The 27,425-nt window shown below is 42.4% G+C and overlaps 1 protein-coding gene and 1 long non-coding RNA gene across 13 annotated transcripts in view; both read left to right on the top strand.

The window, feature by feature from the left end:
- Positions 1–11,333, top strand: part of ctif (CBP80/20-dependent translation initiation factor) — a 56,699-nt gene extending 45,366 nt beyond the window's left edge. For all 7 annotated transcript variants that reach the window (XM_088391214.1, XM_088391216.1, XM_088391212.1 and 4 more), the window contains 5 exons: positions 1,947–2,454; positions 2,763–3,056; positions 3,959–4,114; positions 7,536–7,589; positions 7,721–11,333. In XM_088391214.1, the coding sequence (XP_088247340.1) occupies positions 1,947–2,454; positions 2,763–3,056; positions 3,959–4,114; positions 7,536–7,589; positions 7,721–7,936 (1,228 nt within the window). In that variant the 3' untranslated portion in view covers positions 7,937–11,333. The remainder of the gene's footprint in view (positions 1–1,946; positions 2,455–2,762; positions 3,057–3,958; positions 4,115–7,535; positions 7,590–7,720) is intronic.
- Positions 11,334–12,879: 1,546 nt separating this feature from the next.
- LOC148389847 (uncharacterized) overlaps positions 12,880–27,425 on the top strand; it is a 35,748-nt gene continuing 21,202 nt past the window's right edge. Inside the window, exons 1-4 of one of the 6 annotated variants that reach the window (XR_015861866.1) lie at positions 12,880–13,021; positions 13,421–13,541; positions 13,622–13,702; positions 14,026–14,194. This is a non-coding gene — a long non-coding RNA (uncharacterized LOC148389847). Of the gene's footprint in view, positions 13,333–13,356; positions 13,542–13,621; positions 13,703–14,025; positions 14,195–27,425 lie in introns of those variants that run through there. The other 5 variants (XR_015861868.1, XR_015861869.1, XR_015861867.1 and 2 more) reach the window with 5 other exon arrangements.

Genomic DNA, 27,425 nt, shown 5'->3' with positions numbered 1-27,425 from the left:
TCTTAAAAGTATAAATCTAGAGTTGGCTACGGACCAATGAACCAAAAGTCCCATAAGGTTTGGTTCACTCATATGGGGAGAAGAATGGCCACCATTTGCTATTTTCTCTGTGAATAATGCATAATTCTTAATAACATTCATGTATCTGCATTTCCAATGTGGTACTGATCCAATTTAGGATTGCTGTGGTTCTTTTTATCTTGATGAGGTTTTGCAAGAAAAACCCCATCATCTCAGACAACATCAAACAAGTTAATTATGATGACAACGTTGATGCTACAAAACACATTATGCTGAAAATACTTTTCTATTTAATTTGCCGATGGCTTCGGAGACAACTTAGTTTGCGTGTAGGCGACGGAATGCTCATCACCCGCCTGAGTTGTTACATCTTCCTCGCAAACTCCCCGCCAGTGATGCGACTGATGGACGGTCGGCGCGAGCGATGCCGCCACCGAGCTCCGTCGTCATTAAATATGATTAACGTTTTATTACCGTCTCATTTTCACCCCCTCGCCTCGGGCGCTTTGGGGAAAGGTTTACGAGACGTGAGCTTCTACTAACAGCTGTCATAAAGATCAAATTAATCATTAGCGTGAGCCAGATATTGTGTCCTGCTCAACTTTCACGACGTCTCCGATGAGCAGCGCGTGGCACCACCGTAGATTCCAAATACCTCGACCTCTTTAGCCCCATTAAACACGATTTTGCCATTTCTGTCGGTCAGCATTTAGACTGATCGGGATTAGTCACGTAAAAGCCCGTTGGAAATATCGCAGCCTTGAAAAGCGGCTTTGTAGCCGTCACTTTGTTGAGGGAGGTGAAGAAAAGCGCAGGCGCTCATCGCAATGAAGATCCGTCTCGAAAGATGCTGAATATTTGAGGCAGTTGTTTGCTCACCACCAGATGAACTGTCTCCCAACCTCCCTGGGAGAGTGGAGCCGAGGTGCCAGAAAGGACGTGCACTCAATGAATGCATATAAAGAGGCCTATAAATATAATGCATTTGCATTTATTCAGGCTGGCGCTTTTATAAAGAGGAGGAATACTTAAAAGTAAGCAAATTTCTGAAACACAAGACTGTTTGATGTCTGATAAGGAAGTTAGTCAGTCCTTTGAATAGTCACCTTTTAGACTTTTCCAAAGTTGCTGGGTATTCATTTAAAAAACTTACCAAGTACATGTTTAGCTTCTATTCATTCCTTTGTTTTTCTTTTTGGCCACGTTTTTTCAAGGCTAAGGGTCAAGCTTCCATGGGGAACGATGGAACTCACGGCAAAGTCGTTGATCTTGTAACAATGTTTTTAATGTTCTTTTGTGTTACTCTTGAGTACAGCCTCTTTAAAAGCCTCTTTTATGTTTTGTATTGGACCCGACTCAAGTCAGAAATGAGTATAGATTTTACTCGCGTGTAGAGTTGTATCGAGTTGTGAGAAGTTGTGACTTATACTAGCATTAATGCTAATTTTTGCTACGCTTACGCTAGCATTACGCGAGTGGACTTTTGCCGGCTGAAATGATATGGTTTGGTAGAACATTTTGGTGTAAATGGGAGTTGCAAATAAGTAACCTTTGCCTACTATTTGGAGAATAATGCGAGCGAGGTCATGTGACTTAATAAAAGTAAAAGCAAGTGGGAGATGTAGCTGCGTCTTCAACAAAATGGAGGTGGCAGAGCAAAAGCAATGGCTGGTTGCGTTTGCTCATGTTTAGGCTGAGGTAGATAATAGGTTAGCCGCCCGGTGCCGGCGTGTTTAATCTCCCGGACCATATGTCAGTGGCTCGTAAAGCACACGGAGGTCGTACAGCACGAGGGCAGAACGATGCGGGGGTGAAAGAACTCACCGTGCATCCACATGTAAGCGGCGTTACATTCATGGTGGCGGATTGGTAATCATGATGTTACATCACAACCAAGCTAATCTTTCCAGAACTTCTCATTCCAGGAGACAACAACGAGCTCAGGGAGGAAGTAAGAACCAGTCTCCATCACCGCAACACCAGTGGGATCAGCAGTCACCCAGCCCAACAGAAGCAGGAGACAACAGAAACAACGGCAGGTCGCCTCGCCAGTATCAAAGCGGACATGGGCAACGTCAGGGCGGACCCCCACACGGGTACAACCAGAACCGACGCTGGCATCCAAATCAGAAAGGTCCGGGACAACAGAACCCCGCTGGTACTGACAGAGGAGTGCCTCTGAGAGCAACCAAAGAGACAGAGAATGTAAAAGTCACAAGCGACAAGCACACACGACAGATGGAGGTGCCTCGGGACTGCGAGAGCCCCGCTGACTTTCCCAAGGCTGAGTCAGCGCTGGACACCAACGCCTTGTCAGACGTGACAGCTGGCAAAGAAAGCCCCGGCTGGTCTGGCCGGGGCCAGTACAGGGAGCCCCCAATCAGCTTGCTGCAGTCATCCAAGGAGAGGCTGCAGAGGAGACTAAAGGACAAGGTACAGAAAAGCTGCTTACTTCCTGTCCTTCGTTATTAAGCTAATCAAGACTGTGTGCTTGTGATTGCAGGCTCCTTTCTTTTTTTACCACACACATCACGGTGCTTTAGTTTTTTTTTTTTATTTGACTCAACTGTTGCATGACTCAGCTGTGGTTTCTGGCTGCTCAGACAGCAACGCCACAATTTATGAACATTCATCTTCAGTGACGCCTCTTGAGCCGAAAAGCTACCTGAAAAGCTCAACGTTTTTTTCCGTCAACTTAAAGAACAGGTACTGCTAAGTAGTCAACTCCTGTGTTTCCCCAGGAGGAGGCGCTGGCGGAGGTGTTGGGCACACCCAGGATGGACCGCCTGCTGAGACTGCTCAACAGCATGAGGAGCAACAGCAGCGGCGTGGAAGAGCAGCTGGCCTCCTTCATGGAAGAGGCGCAGAGTTCAGCGCGCTCCGAAGAATCCCTGACTCAAGTCGTCTGCACCATCTACGACAAAGCCGTGTCGGACCGGAGTTTTGCCGCCACCGCCGCCAAGCTGTGTGACAAAATGGCGCTCTTTATGGTGGACGGGACCAAGTTCAGGTCCCTGCTTCTCAACTTGTTGCAGGTAATCCTCAGATGCTTTCACTCGGAGTCAGATAATTAAAGTGGCGTCCGCACGAGCATTTCAGACACGATTAATCAACTGTCGATTTCACACTAGCAAACAAATTCTCTTGAAAATGCATTTCCTGCCTCCTTGGATTGGCAAGACCTCAATTTTGAATTCAATCTAACCCAAAAAATAAAGAAGAAAGTGCAGTGGGAGTAAGTGGAGGGTAACCTGGCATGGAGGCAAGATAACATTTGGCCCTTTAAATGTCACATGAAGACAGCGTGGACGTGTTCGTCTCAGTCGACCACTTCAGGACACTTTTCTGCCCTGGGTGAGTCGTTTGACCCGCTGGAGCTGAGAGAGGAGAGTGCTGATAGGCTGGCGAGACCAAGGGGGGGTTGGGGTGATGGACTTGTATTGAGGCAGTGGCCCGTGGCGTTGTGGGTGAGAAGAGACGATGGCATGGGGAAGCGCAGGGATCATGAGGGCTGAAAGACCGGCCACCGGCATTTTTTTTTTTTTTTGCGTTGAAACTGGAGTTTAGAACAAACTTTATTTCCATTCTTGTCCTCCTTATTCACCTTTCTGTTCCCGACATTTAGCTTCACACCGCTGTAAATGTCACACGTGCATTCACAAAGGCGGCCCTGCTTAATGGTATTATTTCAAGACTCTCGCCTGTGTCAATACGGGCGACAATTATTGCGCGACCACTCCGCTCATTAGTCACCGAGACGCCGATTGTCACGCATCATCTTTAAGAGAGCTTGGCCTTTCCCTCCCAACTTATCACCTCCGCTTGACTTGAGGGCTAATGCTTTATCGTATGCATGCATGTTATTAGAGCGAAATGTCAGATTTAACAGTGGTGGGTGCAGGAACTCATCAAAGGTGTACTCCCCTCTCTTCCGCAGAAGGACTTTGTTCGCCGTGAAGAGCTGCAGCGGTCGGACGTGGAGGTGTGGTTGGGGTTCATCACTTTCCTCTGCGAGGTGTTTGGGACAATGAGGAGCAGCTCTTGGGAGCCTTTTAGAGTCTTGGTGTGTCCTATCTACACTTGCCTGCGAGAGGTGTGTACTGTCATCGGAATGGTTTGTTGCGCAACACATAACTCACACATGCAGCACCATGACGGGCCTGACATGCAAGGTTTTGAGGTTATGAACGCGATTAGGAGTGCGAGTACTTAAACGTTTTAATTGATCGATTGACTTTTAATCATAAGTGACAAATATGAGGAAGCTAACTAGTTAGCATGAGAGGTTAACATTAGCAGTGCACATCAAAATGTGGTGCTTACAGATGGACTCAAGGACACAACAATTGTAAATCAAAACAGGAACAGGAACAATTTCAGCAGTACAGAAATACTTTAAACATGGTATAATTCTTGATCCTTTGGGCATTTGTCACAGAATTTGTAAACTCACTCAAATCTCACATTTAAAACGGTCCCATTTACAGTAAATCACCCCCCTCCACATGTTTCCAATAAGAAGAAAGCACTTAAGTGCATATTGCACCATGCAAGTTGAGTTTCCTGTTTTCCGCCCTGACCCCGTCTAGACGCTACACACCGCAATGGTTTTTCTGTTCGTGGCGCAACCCGCCAGTACGCCACCGTTTCCAGGAGAGCGCACGACCCAGGGTTTGACTCTCATCAGCAGGCCACGCCGCCTTACGCATGATCTTCTCGGTATCCATGGAAACTATAGGTTAGGTCACCGCAGCGGAGCGACCGCCATACAGAAGGCGACCTGTGGGGCTTTGAAAGTAGGAAGCGGGGGCGGGGAGAAGAGGTGAGGGGAAGCTGGGGGGAGAGACTGCGGTCAGGTCGGAATTTGCTGCACAGGAAGTTGACTAGCAACGTGACAGGCAAAAGAACTGTATGAATTTACCTCAATGTGCAGCACAAGGTAGAACAGATCAGGAACTACCAATTTCCCCTACAAGGAAAACAAAAAAATGAGTTAATCCGTTCTGTATATAGAACTGACATTTCAAGTCGACCAAGCAAAAGTGTTGTTAGCCACATTAGCATCCGTTTCCATTCAAACACCTGGTGCCCGCTTCTATTTTGTTGTCACCCCCAGGGGAAATATCTGCTTATTGGCCGCTAAGTGCTCCGCTATGACCACCAAGCGGGTGGCAAGCGCTCATCCATTTAGTGCAGATGCCACACAGTGGCTTTTTCATTAGCGGCGGCACCTGCAGGAAGATGCTACCGGGAGCAACGTGAATAAATTAAGCGCCACTCTTGTAATAGTTGCGTAGTGTACAACGGCAAAGAAACACCCCCAAAATGTCAAATGCGGGTTAAGGCGTTATAGCAATCCCCATAAACCATGCATGTCATTTGACTTGTGTAGCGTAAACGCAGCCTTAGAAGATTAATCGTCTGCTTTTGGATGACGTTTGAAGAATGGCTAAGCAATACTTTTCCCCGCTAAATTGTGTACATTTTTCCCTCAGAGCGTACACAGCAGAACATCACTGAGAAAGGGATATTTGTCTCTGAATTATTCATCAAGTATCAGCATGTTGCCGCAGCAAAAACACGGAACCGAAACAACTTCCTCTTGCGGTCGGCTCAAATACGTGCTTGATTAATTGATGCACATAGGCTGTTGTTGTGTAGGCGAGCTGAGGGGAAGAAAAAAAAAACATACAAAGGATTTGTTTTGCTTCTTTAGATGCATAAGCTTTCAGAGGAAACTTGTTTCTGCAGAAAAACTCATTGTTTATTGAAGCTGGGCATTTGAATGTAGCTCACTGAAGTATAAGTACACAACTAAGGCCACACACACACACACACTTAATTTTCCACTGCATGACTACTTATTGATTGAGCCTTTGCCATTGGCAAGACCAGTTGGTACCCAGTTAGCATTTTGAGTTGCCGCCGTGTAGCTAGCATCAACGCTTCATCGAAACCTAGGATACATAGCTACATCATGTCCGCCCACTTCTTCAAAGTGGTTCCCTTCATGACCCCCTGTAGCTTGGGTAAGACGAAAAAAAAAATCACCCGGAGGCCAGTTCGAGTGAGTTGCTTGTGATGTTTTTCTTGGCCAGGAACTGTAGGATGCTCGGCTCCTTGTGGCCCAGGTATGTTATTATGGTGAAGTAGCCACAATTTAGCCTCTCGATGCTTCTGACGCACTAAACATCGGAAATCATGGAATTTAAGATAAGCAGTCATAAAGTAAATTAATAATTACAAATAATGCATCTGTTCATCCCTCTATGCCAGACAGCAACATCTGGTGATAGGAAAAAATTAATTAAATTCCCCTGCACGAGATGGTCGGAGGTAACTAACCGGGTTTCCACTTATTGCGACATTATGTTTTGAGGAGGGGTTCCTGAATTAGTAGGCGTGTACCTAATGAAGTGTCCGTTATGTTCTTTTACACTTGAGTGGAGTGGATGTGATGGAAAAACACTAATACTCGATGAAAGAGGCGGGATCACATGTCCCGATGCCAGAAATAGTGTTGCTATGCAACGATTGGAAGCCCATTTGAAGTCTTCCAACTTCCAACGCTCTCCGCATGAGTATGTGTTATTTGTATAACGATGAAACACGTTTGCGTGTCAGCGCGAAATTGGCGCATCCCATCACGACGTTCTTTGACAAAGCCATCAGCGATATGTCATTCGTTTGTCAAACACGCGCAACGTTTGATCCGTGACGACAGAAACGTTGGCATGAATATGGATGTTCACTCGCTCATGTTTGCAGAAAATCACAGCGGTCCAACTTTCATGTTTCTGATCAAAAAATCTTTTGAATACAGGTGGGTGGATTAGTGAGGGGGAGGGGGTGGGACAAACTAAATGGGAATCACAAGAGGTTCCTAAAGGGAATTTTCCCGGCGGCTTGGTTGTATAACAGCAAGCAGGCAAACAACTCCTGGCTTGTCAGGAGATGCTGTGAAACTTTGTTTCCACTTTAAACAAAGCAAAAAAAAAAAAAAAGAGAGAGAATCTATCAGAGAACAATTGATGATTAATGACTGTATTTGAGTTAAACGTCTGCGCGAGATTCCCCAGAGAACTCATTAGGAGAAGATCCGGCTTGTGTGAGATCGTCACGCTGTCACAGTGTCCGTCCACGCGTGCTGAGAAGGTGACGCCTCAAGGCGTTAGATGACAGTTGGGATATAGTTGCTCCTACCGTATAATCTCCGTTTTCATGACATTTCTTTTCAAGAAGTAGAATACATTTACAGGTATCAAAAATTATAGACACACTTTACACACATGCTATCTTGATGGCTAAAATTAGCTCGCAAACACTGCTGGGCCAAAGACCACGTTTGCTGCAACTTTTAAAAGAGCTTGAAATGAATCTTATCCAGCACAGTAGTTGCTTCTGCCCTCGTTACCTCCTGGACTTCCTCACCACACTGGACGTCAGCGCAATGTCGCTAGGCTTGTATCGGTCCTGATCTAAATTGGCACCGCGTCTGTTCTTGTTCCATGTAGCTGCTGCAGTCCAAAGACGTCAAGGAGGACGCCGTGCTGTGCTTCTCCATGGAGGTAAAACACACAGCCAGTTACATGCCATAAGACACTATAGACACTAATACAAAAAATATTCTACACTTGCATTTATTTTGTTCAAATAGCATTTTATCGAGTTTAAATGGCATTTTCAATTTTGATTCAAGCTGCAGAGCGTCGGGCGCCTCTTGGAGGAGCAGCTGCCCGAGATGATGACGGAGCTGCTCGCAGCCGTGCGCGACAAGATGCTAAGTCCGGCCGAGTCGCCCCTAAGCCGCTCGCTCCTAATGGAGGTAGTGGAGCTCCACGCCCACCGCTGGAGCCCCCTGGAAGCTCTCACCACTCAGTACTATAACCGAACCATCCATAAGCTTACCACCTAGACGCCATGTTTCTTTCTGGACTCTTGGTAAAGGTGTCTGGGCCACTAGGGGCAGCGTAGGACAGCAGCAGCTTGTCCGTTGGGAGTCGAAATGTTAATAGGGGGTGGGGGGGGCGCGCTTGTGTCTTCATTGTCATCCGCCCCCTCCTCCCATTCCATCCTCCAGCCCTCGTGGCTGATAAAAGACAGAAAATGGAGGCAGGGAGCAGACATGGTGCTGTCTGTCTGCGCCGTCTGCGCTCCCCTCCGCAGGGACCCCCGGGTCAGGAGGTCTCGCGGCGGGACTCCAGCACGCCTACAGCAACCCCCATAACCCCCCCCACACACACCCTTTGTCTCCCTCCCTTAGCAGGAAGCCTTTTTTGTAGGGATGAGACAGCGGGCCTGCTGGGCCAGGCTGGGCTCGGGATAAGGATCAGGCTGGCTAGAGTAGGGTGGCAGATGGCGGCTTGAGCCCTTGTGACACACACATACAAAAACACACAATCAACACTTAGACACACGTGCACGGCAGCCCGCCACCACGCTCCCCGATGGAAAAGAGGAAACGAGGGGGGTCGTCAGCATTAGAGGAGCATTAAAAAAAACACATAATGCCGTTAAACCTTTTGTTTTTGTCTCGCAAGCCGTGCACATCCACATCCATAATAACCGTTTTTTTTATATGTATTTATTCCAAGCATTTGATTTTAATGTCTTATTTTTAAAACAAAGTCTTAGTGACACACTGAAAAGTAATAAATGCTAACTTTATGAGAATAAAGTTGTGATAATACAAGAATTCATTTTGGAATGGTGCGTAATTAATTACAAGTTTCATTTGATGTAAGAATATCGCAAAGTAGTTATTGTAGGAGACGGAAGTTGTAAAAAGAGAATCAATTTGAAAAACTACACGTTGAATGCTCCAAAAAAATTATAATAGCAGATTGAGGTTGTAATAGGAAAGACATGTTGTCAAGCCACAACATAAACTTGCAGGCAAATTTATAGTCTAACGATATGCAAATGTACGGAAGTGAGGGAAAATTGATGCAAATAATTGTGTAAAAAGTCAGTGTTTTCAAAATGGAAGTATAATGTTCCGGGGAATATTTCATTGTTACATTACAAATATTGTAATGTTTATTTTGATCATTATTTATTTTTTATTCTACAAAATACATAATTTTATGAAAATGAAGTTGTAGTATGAGAAAGAAATTCTCTATCACAAGGAAAATTGTCACACAACTACAGCCGTGATGTCACGCAAATTTGTAATATTACACAAAAAAAACATACTTCAAATGAATGAATCTCAAAATTCACACAAGTTTAAATGTAAGAAATCTGCATCCACTACTCTGGTATAATTTTTTTCCCCCTTTTCAGTGTGGCACTAACACTCCTTAGCGTACAATTTTGTTTTTCAAAATGTACGTACGCATGTATGAGATCTAGCAGAGGGCCTCGTTGCACATTTGAGTTTGAGTTGTTTGCACTGTTCTGAGGCGGTTTGCTTTAAACAAAACAAACGGATGGATAGGAATCATCCTTGCAGTGAGAGGAAATTTTTGTTGAGCTCAAAAGAAAATGTTTGTATAGGGAAAAAGAAAACTAGGAAAAAATGGGGGGGATGGCATGAAGTGCAGCTGACATCCATCCTTTGCCGTGCATTTGCTGTGTTCAACATTGACACTATTTGATGGTTTTTATTGTGTTTGAGGAGTAATGACATTAACCTGTGTATTTTGAAGAATAGCCCAAAAATCTCAACACATTTATGTATATCTGTGAAGCTAATGTACACTATGATCCGTTATGTAGCATTTGTGAATGGGCTCTCTGTGATCTTGCGTTGAATATATTTGCAAGTATTTAAAAGGAAAACAATTGAAGATAGCATAAGAAATGTTACGGAAAGCACCCAAAACATTTCTACCGGGAGTCGTTGATTTTGTGAATACACACAATTTAGGGGTTGCATCCTTCGAAGGACCATTTGAACAACCGTCGTAGATGTCATGGTCATGGCCACCAACGTTTTACGTCATGATGCAAGGTGGCTACACGTTAGCATTACGAGTACCACATATTTTCAACTGAAGTTTTAACGTTGGGAAAAGAATTAATACATTGAGCGTCAAAACCTGTGCCGCTATATTTTGTTTTTACGACGAAGGGGTGACCACAATTAGTTATAACAAATATTATAACAAAAAGATTGTAATGCTACATGTTTGTGACAATGTTATAGGGATAAAAAAAAAGTTTTTGTCATGACAAGCATGAAGTCTTTTTTTTCCAGAGTTGTAAAGAATTAAATTGTAAATCATATGGAGAGAGAAAAAAAAATCACAACGCTAGGAAATTGTCTACATATTGCACGAACCTTCCTGAAAATAAAATTGTAACATTAAGGGAAAAGAAGGAAATTGTAATAAAATTAGAGAAGTCACAAAGCTGCAAAACAGTTGTAATATTACAGTAATAAAGTTACAGGTAAAAAAATGACAATTTTACAACAAGATATTAAGCAGTCGTAATGAATAAGTTGTAATATTACAGAAAGTAATTACTGAAATTGAGTAGTCATGATGTTCCAGGAAAATGTTGGATAATTACAAGAAAAAAAATTAAAGCTACCAAATAGTGGTAAGATCAATGTATGTTACAGGAAAAATAAGTAAGATTACAAGACTAAACTTGTAAAATTGCTTCAAATTTGGACGGCCGCAAAGGCCGTTGGGTCGTTGGGTCACTGTCCTTCCGAATGATGTAAGCCCGGACACAGTAACACAAAGGAGTGCAATGGTACAAAGACGTCTCAGTTCCATGCCAGTTTAGGCCAACAAATGACCTTTTTTTTTACGTTATTTTTAGTGCCTTATCATAAATTGAAGAGCGACGTGTAGCCCAAAAGCCAAATGAATCCAGCCTTATAGCTAGCTAGATTTAGCCAATAGCTTAGCATGTGACGTCAAGTACCCTTGCACCCCGAATACACATGCTTGTGCTTACACATTGCGTGTTTTGTCTTTTTGTATTATTATTTGCTCTGTCTTGCATCAAGAATTCAGATCACGTGTAATAGAAACGCCATCGCTTGGATGATGATGTCATGATGACGGTTACTCGTTTTCCCGTCTTGTTTTTATTTCTAGCTTTCTATTTAAGTTAAGCTCATTTATATATGCGGATGGAAAAAAGACTTGTGAAACTGTTGTAATACCTAGCTTGCAGGCGAGTGTGTAAGTGGTGGGATTACTGTGGTTTAGTTACCAACGCAAGTTTTTGTTATGCAAAAAAAGTGCGGGGTGAGGAGTCTGTGCCGTGAAACCGTCTCGCCCCCTCCCTCCTCCCAACATGGTTTGCATATTGTCATGAATATTAAAACTTAAATGCTTGGGGGCCCACTTGGTTGTCTGTTGTGCTTTTTTCTCCAGAACTTGTGGAAAATAAAAAATAAAAAAAAAACAGGACAAAAAGATATGATGAAAAACAAGGTTGTTTTTCTTTGGGATTCTATGAAAACAAAAAGGCAGACGCTCACATTGTTTCCAGGGTCATTAGCAATAGAAGCGGGTGACAAACGCGGCACCACGGTGGGTAATTTTGATAACAATGCAAGCCTCATTTACATGCCGGCCGTTACGGCGTCACACATCGGGCACGCGACACTTCTGAGTGGTAATTCTGCCTGCGTCCTTGGACTTTATCTCGCTTGAATAGTCCAGTACAGGCAAGTGCTCAAGTGTTCAAAAATGTCCAAATATTTGTACTCGGCTGTTCTATACTTTGATAACTCCGCTTCTAGTCAGACCTCAGGCACCCTAAAAAAGCTATTTTAAACTTTTAAGGATTATTGCGCTGTCAAACAAGATCCTTATTGGGTTTAAAGGCTTTATGACGTTAGGTTAATGAGATCAAAGGATGGTCTAACGCAGATATTATTTATCTTTCAAAAAAAAAAAAAAGCTTCTTCGAACATTCTTATACGGATATCGTATATGAGCAACATAACTGTGATATTGTGTTGATTTTAAGCAAAATGTTGAAGATGTTATAAAGGTCACAGAGGTCTTGCACATTCATCCTGGCATCACCTCGTATTTTCCTTATTCCACCGTGCAAGAACCTTATTGATTTTAAATGCTTTCTGATGATGCTTGAGGAAGCCAGGGGTCTGAGGTCAGCTCTGCACTTGGAGTGTCAAAGTTTTCTACCTGCTAAAACTTTCATAATGTGTGCCTTACGACCCATGGGGTAAACTTGTACAGTACAATCATTGGGCGTCAGAGTTTTCTCGCTGCCTTTGATTATTGTTTGAATATCTTGCAGCTCCACCTATGTTGAATTCGCAGTTGAATGAAGAACAAGAAATATTGTAGCCTTTGTATGTTAGCATTAACTAATTGTCAAAAAAAATTAGTTGACAAAAATACAATTTTAGTTTTGCAATGCAGTTCAGGAGTTTCTGAGAATTATCTGCTATCAACCTGGTGTCTTGGTTGATCAAGCACTTTTGAAGCGGTTCGAACCCCTATTGATGGTCAGCGACTCGGCAATCTTGACACCTTAACGTTCCTGTTCCTGTTCAAGCATGCGGTTCCATGCACTGGGTAGGCAAAAACAAAAACTCAGTTTGCCTGCATGGAGGTCACAGAGGGCACACATTGTTGAGAACAAAGTAAAGTTAAAAAGACATCGAAGCTTCTCCCAAGATGTTACGGCTGCAGAAACTCTCTTCTCTGAGAAAAATCAATAACTCTGGGCTCCCAGCCGCATCCAGCTCGACCTCTGGACTTCTCCATCTCAGCGGTAGAGCAGTAGTGTAATCTAAATCATTACCCTGGAAAGCATCATTTTCCACGTGTATTTAGTTAGTTAGTCAGTTAGTTAGTCAAAAGTTAGTTAAACATTAGTTGGTTAGTTTCACCAAATAGTGACTTTTCTTTTTTTTATTCTGTTTCGGTATTTTAATCGTATGCTGTTTTGCAAATTGGACACTAGGTGGCAGTACCCATCTGCGGCCTAACAAAAACTTCGCAATGGACAGCGGAAGTGACGCTCCTATCAGCAACAGGTGTTCTGTGTCGCTCGTGTAGGTGACGTATTTCTCACCTTTACAAGTAACATATAAGCTAAATGTACCTTAAGTGTATTGAATAGCGACTCATGAACTAGTAGACAATTTATGACGAACTAACTTATTGTTTTATTTTATTTATTGGGGCAATTTTGAATCATTCCTTTGGCGTGAAAAGCGAAATTAATTTGTGTGAGGGTCTGGTGTGCATCGCTAAAATGTAACGAGCTAATGGGCGAGGTTAGCAACGACGACGACTGTAGCCCCATTTATTGTAGCTATAATTATTTCAGTTTGTTTTTATGAAGTCCATTCGTCTATTCTTGGTAAAACCTGTTCCATAACCATATATAATTCGTACTAACAGGTATCCCGTGTTGCTGATTAATTTCTCATATTTACACCGTACTTCAGACAACGGAGTCTCTGTATCTACTGTATCTGCCAGCTGGAACCTGGCCTGGACTGCTACACATCTGACAGAACGTCACAAGACGCAATTTTGGGTGCGGAGATGTTTCTGTGCCATTGCCACGTGAGTACATTTCGGAGACTCTCCTGGAGGATTAAAATTAAATCAATTTATCTTTGATAAGATTACCCGTGCCTTTTCAGTGTCAGGTCCCCGGACTGCAAGGAACAAGCAGAAACGGGGCAAAGTGATGGAACAGGTCGCTTTTTGCCTCTCTCAAAAAGGTACGTTGTTCTGTCAGTCATTGTATTATGGATGATTAGGATTTGTCATTCTACAAAGCCATCACTGTGTGCTGTTATACTAAAATCTGCATTGATGTGTAAACACGATATTAATCAAACATCTGGATGCAAAGTGTTGTTGCTGATAACTTATTGATAACATTTCCTTGTCACTTTCTTTTTTTTTTTACAAATAAGGCAAATCTTTGGGGGAACTGCTGTCAGCAAGTGTCACACTTGAATCGACTCTGTAGGCTTTTAGAATTCTGACACTTATCAACCTTAGTTTCATCCTTATTAATGATTTGCCTATTTATTTTCAGTATCCTGGGTTAAAGGGAAAAAAATGAAATCTCTCTGGTGGACCCAAAGCCACCAAAACCAAGTCAAGCAGCAGTGGCAAAAAAGACCCAATCCAAGAAGAATCAGCGGCTATAATTTCTGGCGCTATACACTGCAACCAACTGGACATCAATTTCAAAACTAAGCTTGGTGAGTAGGCAAAGTTGATATTTCATATTTATTAGATTTTACAATCAAAATGTGCATTTACTTTAATTTGGTTTCAATTCCTAAATTTTCATTTCACTTAGTTGTGTTATGTTTAATTGAAGAATGTCAAAGTGGCCCTTGCATCTATCCATTTTTCTGTATACAACTTTTGAAGGAAACATTTTAGATGGCTCTGTTGTAAACTGTGTATTGTTCAAACCAAAACAAATTGTTGAGCTCAGCGATGCAGACCGGTTATATATTTAAAAAAAAAAAAAAGTTTTTTGGGGGCGGCAAGGGGAAACTTTTAGAAGCTGATGTCAACTCGAGCGGAAACTCGAAAGCTGTGTCGCCGCTTCCTGTACTGCCAGTGCAGGAAATGATATCACGACCTTTACGCTTCCTGAATGAAGTGTCTCAGTGGCCCTTTTGGGGCGCAGGAACTCCTGAGTCAGTAAATCAAGCTTAAATGAAGCCAAAGACTCACTCCCGCATCGTGCACTGCATGAAGGCCTTTCAAAAACCACAGTAGATCTCAGAAGGCGCTCACTTGGCTCTTCATGTGTAAAATGAGCTCATCTAAGTTTGGTGGTGGAGGAGCAACAGTCCCCTCTACATTTCCAAAGAAGTGACGCAAAGAATATGTAAAATGGCGGGGGGTTTTCCCTCTCAAGACTTTTATCGCACAAGTGCTATTTTAATTCCGATTTTAGCTCAATAATGCTTCAGAATCACAAATATGACACGTTGTGTCTATTGGTCACACACGAGACGTCCTTGTCGCGAGCATGTGCACCCGAGCCTCGGCTTGGCCGACTTGACTTTCCACGTTTGCCGCTGCCAACGCTAACAGATGGAATGTGGCACTGAGGGATGAGAGGAGAAGAATGCAAGGAATGAGGAAGTGGGAAGAGGTCGGGAATTCCTTTGCTTTCCTGCTCTTCTTGGCCAGGATACTTTGAGGTGTGTGTGAGTGTGTGTGGCTTTGCTAAGATCAACTGATCACTACAGCAGAAATCAACACTCGCGCTATAATTAGCTACGGGAAAAGAGCCCAGTTAGCGAGTGTTGTGTGTGCGGAGGTCGCCGCAAGTGTCCGCGGACAAGCGGTGGGAAGTGGCACCTGATGTCTTTGTTGCCGGGCTCCTGCCAAGCGACTAACAGGCTCGACCCTGTTGCCAGGCAACTTGCACCTCTCATTTTTTTCCCCAACATGCTAAAAAAGAAAAAAGTCAGGAAACAAGTTCACCCCCGAGGGAGGCTTTGAACGGCGTCGTTATGAAAACGTCTCTTTGTGGTCACCCGCTTTTAATGGGCCCAGTGGCTCAAAGGTGTGTTCGCTGTACAAACAAACTTCAAAAAGTTCGCTCGGCGGATCGCATGTACTCGTAGACAAGGTGCCACTTTGTCCAGAGAGATCACACACCTTAAACATGTCTCACAAACCCAAGCCAACTTATTCTTAGTGGGGAGGCCCTTAAAAGGAATCTTCTGGTTATGTCGCTACGAGGACACCATTACGGGGATATCTGTAATTTATGCTAACTCAGTAGTAAAGTCATATTTACAATAAATATTTGCATGAAAAAGTCGTAAAGGCCAACCAGTTTTTGCCATTGATCAATTGGCATAGAAACAAGTGAAAATAAATATATAATAAAAATAAATTATCCAACTCACCGCCATGTCACCTCCCCATCATCATCATCGCTGCAGTAACTTTTCTCTCAAGTCATCTTCTCCCGCTTCATCGAGCTTCGGTTCATCTCCTTTTTAGTGTAACTTTGATTGAACTCGCTCAAGTCATAAACCATATTTTTCACCCGCTGTGATCTTAAGTGCAGGTCGTCCTCTAAACTTTGCCTCTTCTAGTGAAGCGTTGAATTTTCATTATCGTGTAGCCACCAGTGTGCCTCCATGACAACACGCTTTATTATATCAAGTCTGTTACACACACACGCGTACACACTCGCAGTATGTGCTTGTATTTAATTTTTTTTTCTTTTCAGTTCGCTGCGGGTTGTGCACGGGTATAATATATATGGTAATTACTGTACAATGTGTGTGTGGGCTGGGAGCATCTCACACCTCTTAAGAGTCCTTCATTAGATCTATTTCCCCCCCAGTGTCGTGTCTTGTGTGTGTGCGTGTACGTGTGTGCGTCACACGACTGCAGTTGAGACGCCAGGCAACAGACAAAGGAGCATTGAGGCGCCCTCGCGGTCACCCCGAGGCCGCCGTGGCGGTGGCGGTGGCGACAACAATGGCGACATTGTTTGATGTCAGCGCCTCGGGATTTTGTCTCCGGCTCTGAATATTAAACGCGCTGATGCTAAAGAGACAACTTAGCCACAGGGACGTATATCGAAGGTGGTTTTAATTTCTATGAAGTTTATTTTCCATGAAGAGTTTGCATTGGCATGAGTGGAGAAATCAATCCCAAGCCCTCTGGGCTTTTTAATATTGTCACAGTAACAATGGAAAAATGTAGAGCTACTTAGTTGCTAATTGGTCTGGGAATGTCTCATATTGAGCAATGTAAACGCCAAGCCGTCCAATCGGCTTATTGACAAACCTGTTAGACAATACGATCAACCCAATTGATTTTCCTCTTGAAACTGATTTGTGACTCACGACGACATTATCGGGCTCGTCATAATTTTCACGCCTCTCCGAGACTGATTGATTACGCTATCGATCCCTCATTACAGCTGGCCGTCCCGTGTGTTTTGCCTCTTTTATGACTGCCTAATCGTTACTTTGACTTTCACGTCGGTGACAGTAGGCGGCAAATTAGTTGAGGCGTGACCCCGGCGTGCTTTCATCAACGTTGCACTTTTCATCTGCTACGTGACTGTAATTAAAATGGTCGTTTGTTTTTACGTCGCATGGCGCCGCCAAGCCAAACAGCCTGGTGTGAGAATGAGCACGCAGGTGTAACCTACCTGTCTCGAGCGGTTTTGCCGACCATGTTTATTTTTGTGTCAACGCGCCTCGTAAAGGAAACAGAACAGGGCCGTCGTGTGTTTGTAGATATTTTTAAAAAGTCTTCTAATGAACATTGGCTGACCTTAGAGGAAATACAAGTGCTGACCGCACTGTTTGCTCAAAGGCTTAAAATACACCGGTCGGACAGAACATTAGGTACACCTGCGCACACTCATGACAGCAAAAAGTAAACACAGCGGTACCACATCTTAACTTACGAGGTTTTCACAATGCAAGTTTTCAAACATGCTATTCTGATTAATATTACAATTGTGGAATATGAATTTTGTAGGAAAAAAAATTTACTTGTTTCAATCTGTCTCTGGGGGCTTGCCAGCCATTTCGGCTTCCATTGCCACTTGCTCTTGACTGGAAATGACATCACAGTGCCTACGGGCTCAGGCAATCACTGTGGCGATCACCAGTTTTCTGGCTTTTGTCATGCCAGTCTTAATCGAAGCCCTTACCACGGACGTCTTTGTGTAATGACGCCTACTCATTGTGAGGAGACCACTAGTGGCCATCTTGTGTTGCCACACAGACTGACTGAAACATTGTTTCTCCACGTACGGTTGTACCAATATATCTTGGAGCGGTTCTACATACAGATTTCCTTGCTAAAAATACAGTTGTAAATTTCCACTCTTAAGGTATATCTTCGGTTGCTACTCAAACATTCATCTCATTCATCTTGTCAGAAGCATCAAAAGTGAAATGAAAGCAAAGCCCATTGAAGGAAAAAAATGATAGCTGCAAACTTTTAACCTAACCTCTGTAAGAAAAATGTCCCTTTTCTACTGTAAGAAAATATACTTTGAATGTTCGATAAAAAGAGTGAAGTTTGCTCTGAGAAGCTCTCATTACTCCATTCTCGTGGAAAACACACAGTGAAGTGGCAATGACATAAGTTGGCTGCCCTCTGGCTTCCGACCCAGCATGTTCATAATAACTCAAATTTTTGCTTCAAATGACATCAAAGCGAGATTCAAAGCGTTTATTGTCATGTGTACAAAGAAAAAGTGCTTTCCTTTTGTACACGTGACAATAAACGCTTTGAATCTCACTTTGAATAGTTGAATTCAGAAACCCAGTGTCAAAGAGCCAATCTATTTGAATCGTGAGGTCTTATAATGGGGTGCCCGTATACATACCGTATATCCATATACACAAATACTTTCATTTCATCTTGTTTCAGATTCCTTTTGCACCTTTCCTGTCACCTCTTCACACATGCAAAATGTAGTATAAGTGCAAAGAGTGTCAAATGTGCGTGCGTGGCTTTGCATGTCTGTCGCCTTGCATTATCAGACGCCCGCGTCCTACTGCCCCCGCACATCCCGCCTTGCCCCCGCGGCCTTGATGTTGATGAACAAGAAGAACACGCCAAAAGGTGTGAAGAAATAAAGCGCCGTGTGAACTGCTAATTTCCTACACGCAGGCACATACACGTACGCACTCACCCAATCCACCCCCTTCCTCACGCTGCCTTTGACCTTAGCCACCATGCACAAAAAGTTAACCTTTCACGTCACTAGAAGGTCACATGGGGAGGTCAAGGAGAGGCTCCCACCGTTGCCTCCAAATGAGTCTATATGTGACAAGGACGAGGCAATGGCGTAGGTAGCCTGTGGGAATTTACACACTGTGCGTACGTGCGTTATACAGTATATTTGATCTCGGATGCAGTAGTGCAATAGACAGCGCACTGACTCTCACCGAGTTGCCAAAGGGCCATGTGCCCCCCCCCCCCCCCCATTGCCAGACAAATTAAGTTTGGGCCCCCTCTTCCCACAGTAATATTCAAACAAAGTATACTGGCTCGATATAATTGAATCCTGATGCCACGAATGTACGACAGGGACTACTTTAGATGCAGCCACCATGTGCATGTGCACATGAGCCTTGGCTGCCAGCTGCATATGTTGTCCTGAATACAAAATGGCTGTTGTACCCGCAGCACACATTGTTTATATACTTTCAAACGTCACAATTGGTACACTTGCACAACCCTACCCCGCCCTTAAAAAAAAAATCTAAATTAAGCCACAAATTTACTGTATGACTTGAAAATTCTGCTCGAAAAAAAAACAATAGCATGCGTCATTAAAATAAAAAAAAGTCAGATTGACATGAAATTTCTCCCACAATTCCAGTTTAATGTCTTCTACAAGAAAAACTCACCTCAACCTAATATTAATTTGGAATTCCTGACACAATTCAACATCCAGATGAGTATTCCCCCCTCTACTAGTGTAGCGTGCTACTATTTCAGTGCCGCGACTGTATGTGCCAGCAATACTCCCTTTGGGATTTGAGGGTTGTTGTACGCTATAGGTGAATCTAATGTAACTTTCCTTTTGATGAGAAGAGCTTTTGATAAGTTATGCTGTCTGAGTGAGTACCGTCCTTGTTATCGTGCACATATTAACAACGTGTTTGTAATTGGCCATTGCATTCTGTCAGACATGGACATGTTTTGTCACTTGCTTTGTTGCATTTATTTTTATAATGCATCATCTTAGTTCGCTGCTTAAAGTACATCATGTTTCTTTGAATATTCAACTAGAAACCTAGCTAGTATGCGAAAACAAAAAATACAGTTGGGTCTCTTAGGAATAACCGCATGCTTGGATTGTCCAATTCATCACATACTCTAGCTAGCCACTGCAAAAGAACAAATTTATTTTAAAAAAAAAATAAAAATACTATTGAATATCACAAACATTACAACTAATGTAAATACTTTAGTTGGACTTTTATTCCCAAATGATTTCGATGTAGTGACTGGAACATTGACATCCTATAACAGTAATCATAAATATTAATAGTATAACATTAATTTTTCTTCCAAATACCAAAAGCTTAATGTTAATTTGTGGAGACATGAGCCTGGTTTTGTCAAACACATCACTAATGTATTATAAATAGAAATTGATTTAATTAAAATGTAAAAGTAATTTAAAAAAAAGTATAGTACCGACTTTACATTTAAATTAGCGGCAAATTTTTACTGGTGTTCAATTATTCTTGATTATACTGTAAATGCCTTGCAACTTCCACCCCTTTCTTTGTTGTACCAATTTTCTCAGCCTTATTTAAGGTTCATAGTGTCAAAGTGAATCCCCACTTTTTCATTGAAACCGCTGTAGGGTAGAGCGTCTCAAACCGAATCGGGTCAAAGCGGCTACCACCTGGGCTCACACATGCTCGCTCGCTCGCTCGCACATTTATGTGCGCTCATGCGAGGTGCCGCCAGTAAACAGTGTGACTCACAGCGCCGCTTTTTTTTTTTTCTTTCTCCTTTTAATCTAGAGGTCCTACTGTGGAGCAGCCTAGCGCTTAGCATCAAGTGTCAGCATCCAGAGGGGCTTTTAAAGGTCACGTCTACAATCATCTGTGCATGAACAGAAAATGATGTGCAGGTCCTCAGAGCATATTGTTGTTTTTTTTTGTCATCAATATATTGTATCCAAAAGTAAAAAAAAACTTTTGACATAAAATCGAGATAAAGTTGTAGTGAAAAATAGATGTTACAATCTGCTCGCATCAGGACCAATTGGGGCGACTAGATCCAGCAGATTGGGCTGTGGCGGGGAAGAAAAAAAAAAAATCGGGGTACACTGACCTCTACCAATAGCGATCGAGTAAATCTGCATTTGAGTGATGAAACCGTAATTTGATTAATCTTATCCCCAAGTTCTCAACCAGTGTTATTCATTTAAGATGAATAAACGCCTCCCTCAAATAAACACTGCCAGGAAAAGAAATTATTTGTAACTCATGATCACTTGCTACTGTTCATGGACAAGCATTAATGATTGAACCATCTCTGTTGCTTTCGATTTTTAACATGATTAATATTGAGGGGAAAAAGTGTTGCTTAGTTCCTGAAATGTTGAAACTTCGCTTTTAGAGACACTAAATATTGATTGTGATGCACACACGTACACATGCACACCGTCGCCTGTGCTTCCTGTTGTCTGGCGGGCTGTCACACTCAGGTAGTGGTGCAGAAAGAGGAGGTGACAAACACACACACACACACACGCACACAGCTACACGAACCACTTAATATATCATCTGGCGTTTTTTTTTTTTCTTTTTTCAGAGGCACTCACACCTCCTCTGTCTCGCGCCGTTTGTGTGTGTGTGTGTGTGTGTGTGTGTATTTGTGTGTGTGTGTGTCACAGTCAGGGTTCACCGGCGGGTGAGCTGGCAGCGCCGCCATGTTACTGTATTCTCCATTTGACTCTGACTGTTGACTCACTTCTTGGTTTGTTTTTGAATATTTTGGGCCAAGATTTCACGCACTGCTGTGAGAGGGAGGAAACACCATATGGTTTATACGGCCTGCTATAATTCATGATATCGTTGTTGTATTACATATTGGCTTAGCATGCATATAACGTTTTCTGTCATTTTAGCAGAGTGAGTCTCTTATAATAGGCCATGGACTGTATTGCATATAGAAGTGAATATAAACGGCAACAATAATAGTCAGCAGTGTCATATGTCGCTATTAATAAATATTCTCTAAAAATGTGAATGAGAACTGTGCATAATGTCACAGAAGCTTAAGTAAGACTAGTCAGCAACATTCTATACAGCAAAAATAGCCTATACACAGATAAAAATGTCCATTTATAAAGTCTGGGGAAAAAAAACAGGTCTATTTATTCTTGAGCATTGGTATTGTAATTTTCATGCCAGGCCTAGCAAAAATAGAGGCATTGTATGTAGCAAAAAATATACACATACCAAGTCTAGATATGAGCAGCTGAGAATTAAATATCAGCAGTTTCAATTGTACGGTATAATATCTGCTGATGGAAAAGTGAACAAGTAATCTAAAGATTCATGTTCTGCCTATTAAAAGCAGTTTGTTGTTCTTTTTGGAAAGTTGGGCAGCAAAAGTCTGCCTTTTGGCTGCCTCTGTGATTGAATAGCAGCCTCCACGCAGGCGGACATCAAGTCCATCTAAATAAAGCCTGGCACTGGCCCTCCCACGACCGGCCCTCTCAAATTGCATAAACGCCTGTCACTTGAGAGCGAAGCCTCAGCGCGGTGTGCGTGATTAAATGTACGTGGCTGTGTGATTATGGTGGTAAAGAAAGGGACGGTGCGAGATGGGGAATCCGTCAACTGCCGCCGCTTGCGCGTCGTGTCGCGTTCGGATGATACAATGCGGGGCAGCTTCGTTGTGATGAAGCACAAGCACAAACAATTGAAGGATTCAACTGCACGGCAATATAAGACTTATTTTTTTTTTGTATGTATAAGCAGTCCATGTTGCATATTACAAGCGACCTCAATCTGTTTGGTCTGTGAACATAGGCGTCCTCAAAATGACCCGCATACTCGGAAGGGAGGAGGTCGAAATACTGTATTTGGGGGAAATGAGGCGAGACTTTTCAATCTCATCTCATAGGACATCACATAGTGACGTCGTTACTCCTCATAATAAATGAACTGTGTTTTATAACAAAGTTAGGCGGTTGTGTTTTATAACAAAGTTAGGCGGTTGTGTTTTATAACAAAGTTAGGCGGTTGTCTGTACGTGAAGCTTTTTTTTTTAAATGTTGAAATTAATGGCTTTTTAACTAGGTCATTGTCATGAAACGTAAACATAGCCGAGTCACTGAAACCAACTCCCCAATCTCCACTTCTCCCGAAGGTGCATCACATTTCCACCGCGTTATCAACGTAATAAATTGTTCCAGATGTTCTATTCTGTCCCAGGAGGTCCATGCAGTCACAGTAACAGACACACACATACGTGATTGGTAACTGTGACTGCACAACTAACTGGTTCAACGTAACCATTCCCACCCGCCTCGAGCCAATTATCCAAGTAGCGAGCTTGAGTGGAAAGAGAGTCACACTAATGTAAGCATCTGGCTGGTGGAAAAGCCCACGACGGCGACTTTCCCCTCTTCCCTTAATCTTCTTCAAATCTGCCCGCTAATGCTCACTCACACCTTAATACCACAGGCAAATCCCAAGAGGTAAACGAAGATATTGTCAAGCTGAGAAATTGATCTTTGTGGGCAACACCGCTCTTGGAATCCATTGGAGAGTCAAAAAGTAAACAGCGAGTTAAAAGTCAAGTCTCGTTATATGTCAAAATCAAAGAATAGCACTCTTTACTGTTAAAATCACAGTTTCTTAATTTACTTTAGTTATCTTAAGTATTAGTACAGTAGTACAATATGCTGTTATAGCTTTTGAGACAATTTGTAATATTAAAATTTACTTAGTTTCAAGTCCATCTTTTTTTTTTTGTTTTAACAATAGGATTAGCTAAAGGGATTTCAAAGAGTAATCTACGATGGAAGGCATTGTGGCCTTACAAAGGATCATGGGAATGGTATTTTTCACTGAAAATGGCAGTTACAATTTTTTAATGCATTTTTTGTGCGGAAAACAAGTCACCCCCGCCTGTCCCAAGTTTTCCAAAAGGCCCATTTATGCACTTTAACTGTGATGTTGTTCTTTCATTGGATTAGAATAATGGAGAAACCGTCTCGATGAATCAGAATAGTTTTAATCACTTTCTCGGCTTGTATGATTGCCTGAGGTCTTGGGCATCGATTTAACCAGCTTGTTGCTATTTTCTACACTCAGAGCTTGCCAGGCAGTGGCGATGTTCTGCTCGAGTTGGTCCAGCGTAGTTGGCTCTCTGTTTTGACAATAGCAGAAAAAGTTTGCAATGACATCGAGGTCAAGCGAGTTGGCCAAAACTTGAAGTTGTTTTTTGGCGAACCAATCTTTGGTCGACCAGAACATCGAAGTGAAAAATACATGTTATGAGAGCCATTCCCCTATACCTCTAAAAATGCTTCCTGCTCTTCTGCAAAGTCTTTTTCCACAAGAAGTTGATGTTGCTTCTTCTAGTCATTGCAACAAGGTCGTAAGCGTCTGTTCAAATCTCACCAGGTAGAACACAATCACACTCCGCACGTTTGGCCTTCCTCTTCCTTTTACACTTGTTTTTCTCACTGTTTATCCTGCACACACACATATATTGTCCATTCAAACATACACACACGCACATATACAATCACACACGCACACACACACACCGGTACACAGACACTTCTGTCTGGTACAATGTTGAAATGGGTCCCCAGGAAAATTGGATCTCTTCCACAGCTTAAATTCCACAGACTTGGAGGCATGCAGTTGCCTAGCAACAGCAGTGCTGTATCCACCTTTTTTTTTCTTCATGTTTTTGCATCGTCCTTCAAAAGTTAAACACACATAAAAGGCCACTATGTTATTAAACAATATTGATGCCTTTTTTTTTTTTAATAAACGTGATCTCCCCACTCACTCATGCCTTACACACTCTGGGTGAAGAAATCCTAAAAGGTGACTGTTACTTTCTAAATCTGGTCATCCACACGCATCTTACCGCCAACTTATACTCAGGTCCTCTTACGCACTCCAAAGGATGTAGTAAGTCCAACGCCCCCTAAAGGTGAAACGTCATATTGTACTTGAAGTTTTAATACTTTAATACGCCGCCAGACAACACTTCCAGAAAGCTATCCAATGTGCTTTGAGAATTCGAGCAAAAGATATTTCATTCAAACAGCCGCTCTGAGTCGCCTATTCCCGTGTTATGATTTTTACTGGGGAAGGATATCGGCACTAACAGACTTTTGTCTCATTTGCATGTTCATGGACTGCAATTGCGCTTCAAACATATTGGGTGGCGGCCTGCTCAGTTATCCTTATATTAACTCTATCTGTAAAATTGTTCATTACTTTTTGACATTTATGCTAACTCTAAAAATTACCACGCTTTAAAAGAGTAAATGTCAAGAACTTGCGTGTCATTCGCTAGCTAGCTGGCTAGCATGAAAGTAAATGTCAGCATGAATGACATCATTTAAGATAGAAAAATTAGATAATTCCACTTATATTAGGATTCTAACTGGAAGGTAAAACAGGGTTTACACGTGAGGATTTATTCACTGTTCTACAAAAAATGGCCTGGTCATGCCAATGCTACAAGCTAATTTGTTGTGCAGGCATCGTGAATCCGTCTTTTCCCAAGAAACTGTTTATTACATTTACACAGATTAAACAATTAGCTTCAGAAAGTATACAAGTGTCATTATGTTGACAATGATCAGCTATCATGGACAAAGAATGTCAACTTCAACAAAATCATTTAGAAAAATAGAAACAATCCTATAACTTGTTTGCATGCTAATCGTGTAAAGGTGAGTTTTATTCGTTTTGCTTTGAAGCAACCAATAACCGGAGGTCTGTTGCTAATGCCACATGCTGATTAGCAGCTTAGCCACCCTGAAATTTTTTATTCCTTTTTTTACTCAGACTAAGCAAATAAAACAACACGGGACATTTGTGATAATGATGTCAATGTCAAATGACATTTTAATCCAAGAATTTGGATGCTAGCGAACAGAGACACCATTAAAGTAAACGGCAGAGTGAATGAAGTCACAAAGGAAAGAAAAACAATCAGAGAATTTACATATTTAGCAAGATCTCGCTCGCTCACTAATAAACTGTTATTTTCTTTTTTCCGCCCGCTTTCCAAGGATAGAAGGAAGATAATTAAAGCAAAAGTCAGCGTCTTCCTCGTCTCTGCATATCGCTTTCTTCCTGCTTTGATCGCGCTCATATAACAAGGCCCGCGGGTCTGACGCTATGAGAAAGTACAAAAATCCTAATTGTGCTTGTGTGTGCGCGTGCGTGGGTGTGTGTGTATATGTGCCCGCTAACACACGCGTGTGTACATGCTTAAAGTATGCTCTGATTATCTTATGTCAGACACCAAATTTGGCCTCAGGGATTAATTTTTCACGAGGTTTTTTTTTTTTTGTGTTGCTGGAAAGCTTTCTGCTCTCTAACAGAAGAAGATGTTGCATTACCATTTTTGCGTAGATGTTTAATTGGCGTAAAAGTGCTGATACTTTTCAGCAAGGTTTACTATCTGCGGGTAGAAGCTCTGAGCAGCTTGCTCTCTCCATTGTTCCTAGTCGATTTATTATTTTTATTGAAATTGTTTTCTCCAACTGATTATTGTTTTGCTGCTGATGATGCTTCTTAATACACAATACAAACGTTTGATTGTAAGCTGACCACTTAAGGGTAACGTCTGGGTCAAATGGAGGGTTTATACAGGGTGGGGGTGTTCAGCAGGGTAGGCGGGGGTCCAGCCAAAGCGTCTCCTTGGGGAGGCAGTGTGTCTGTGTGGAGGCTTTTCCTGCTCCTCTGAAGTCTGCTAGCTGCTATCTGGTTACTCCTTGAAGGCCCACCATGATTAGCCTGCACTCGCATTCCTCAGCTCCCATTTACTGCAATCTGCACAGACATCCAGCAAAGTCAGCACTGCACAAAGAAGCACTAATACACACACACACAGAGCCAGAGCCAGACAGGAAACCGGTTGACCAACTTTTATTAGCAAAAACTTAAGTTGGACCCATCACCCCTATGTTTCCCCCACAAAATTGCCCATACTAAATAGACTTAATGTAGGAAGTATGCTAATGTTAGTGCACTAGTAGTAAATAGTAAATATCTTTCCGACACAGTGCTGTATAAGCAAAAATACTTTATGCAGAACAGCAATTCTTTTTTCATATCCTCAGAGGCTATGGAGTGCAATACTGAACTTCCAGTGACAGGTATGACCGACTGTAAGAGCAATGAAGTCAGATTTTACACACTGGCTCCACATTCACACATGAGACTAACAGCAATGAGTCACATGAGTCTAAATTTTTGACATTTTCACTCAGTTTGCTAACTTTAGTTGCCAACAATTTCGATTTTAATGGCTTTGTGTTGAGAAATTTTGAGAGGACAGTATACTAAAAATGTAAATGTGTTCATTGAATACTTTACATTGTCCAGTTGTCATTTCTGCAATGTCGTCCATTAAAAAGATTATTCTGGACATAAATAAATAATGTGTGTCTACAGTAGTTGTCAGTGTTAAGGGTCTTCCAATTTCGAAAAAAGTAAACAATTTGGTTCTTTATATTGTCAGCTTGGCAACCGTATGCTTGTGTAACGGTCTGGGTAAAATTTGTCCAGCGGTTCAGTATGTTGTTGGCGTTGTGGTGTTACTGGTAAACTGGTGTCATCCGCACATACACGTCAGTCACCTCACACAAAACTGTGAGGACCGAGCGGTCGTTGCCGCTGCCTCCTCCTCCTCATCATCTTCCAGCCAGTTGTCTTTAAATGACATCGCTGCATT

The sequence above is a fragment of the Syngnathus floridae genome, chromosome 12, assembly GCF_059516105.1.
Source record: "Syngnathus floridae isolate MCC-2025c chromosome 12, RoL_Sflo_1.0, whole genome shotgun sequence".
In the NCBI taxonomy this organism is placed as follows: domain Eukaryota; kingdom Metazoa; phylum Chordata; class Actinopteri; order Syngnathiformes; family Syngnathidae; genus Syngnathus; species Syngnathus floridae.
This window is presented reverse-complemented; position numbering and strand designations above follow the sequence as displayed.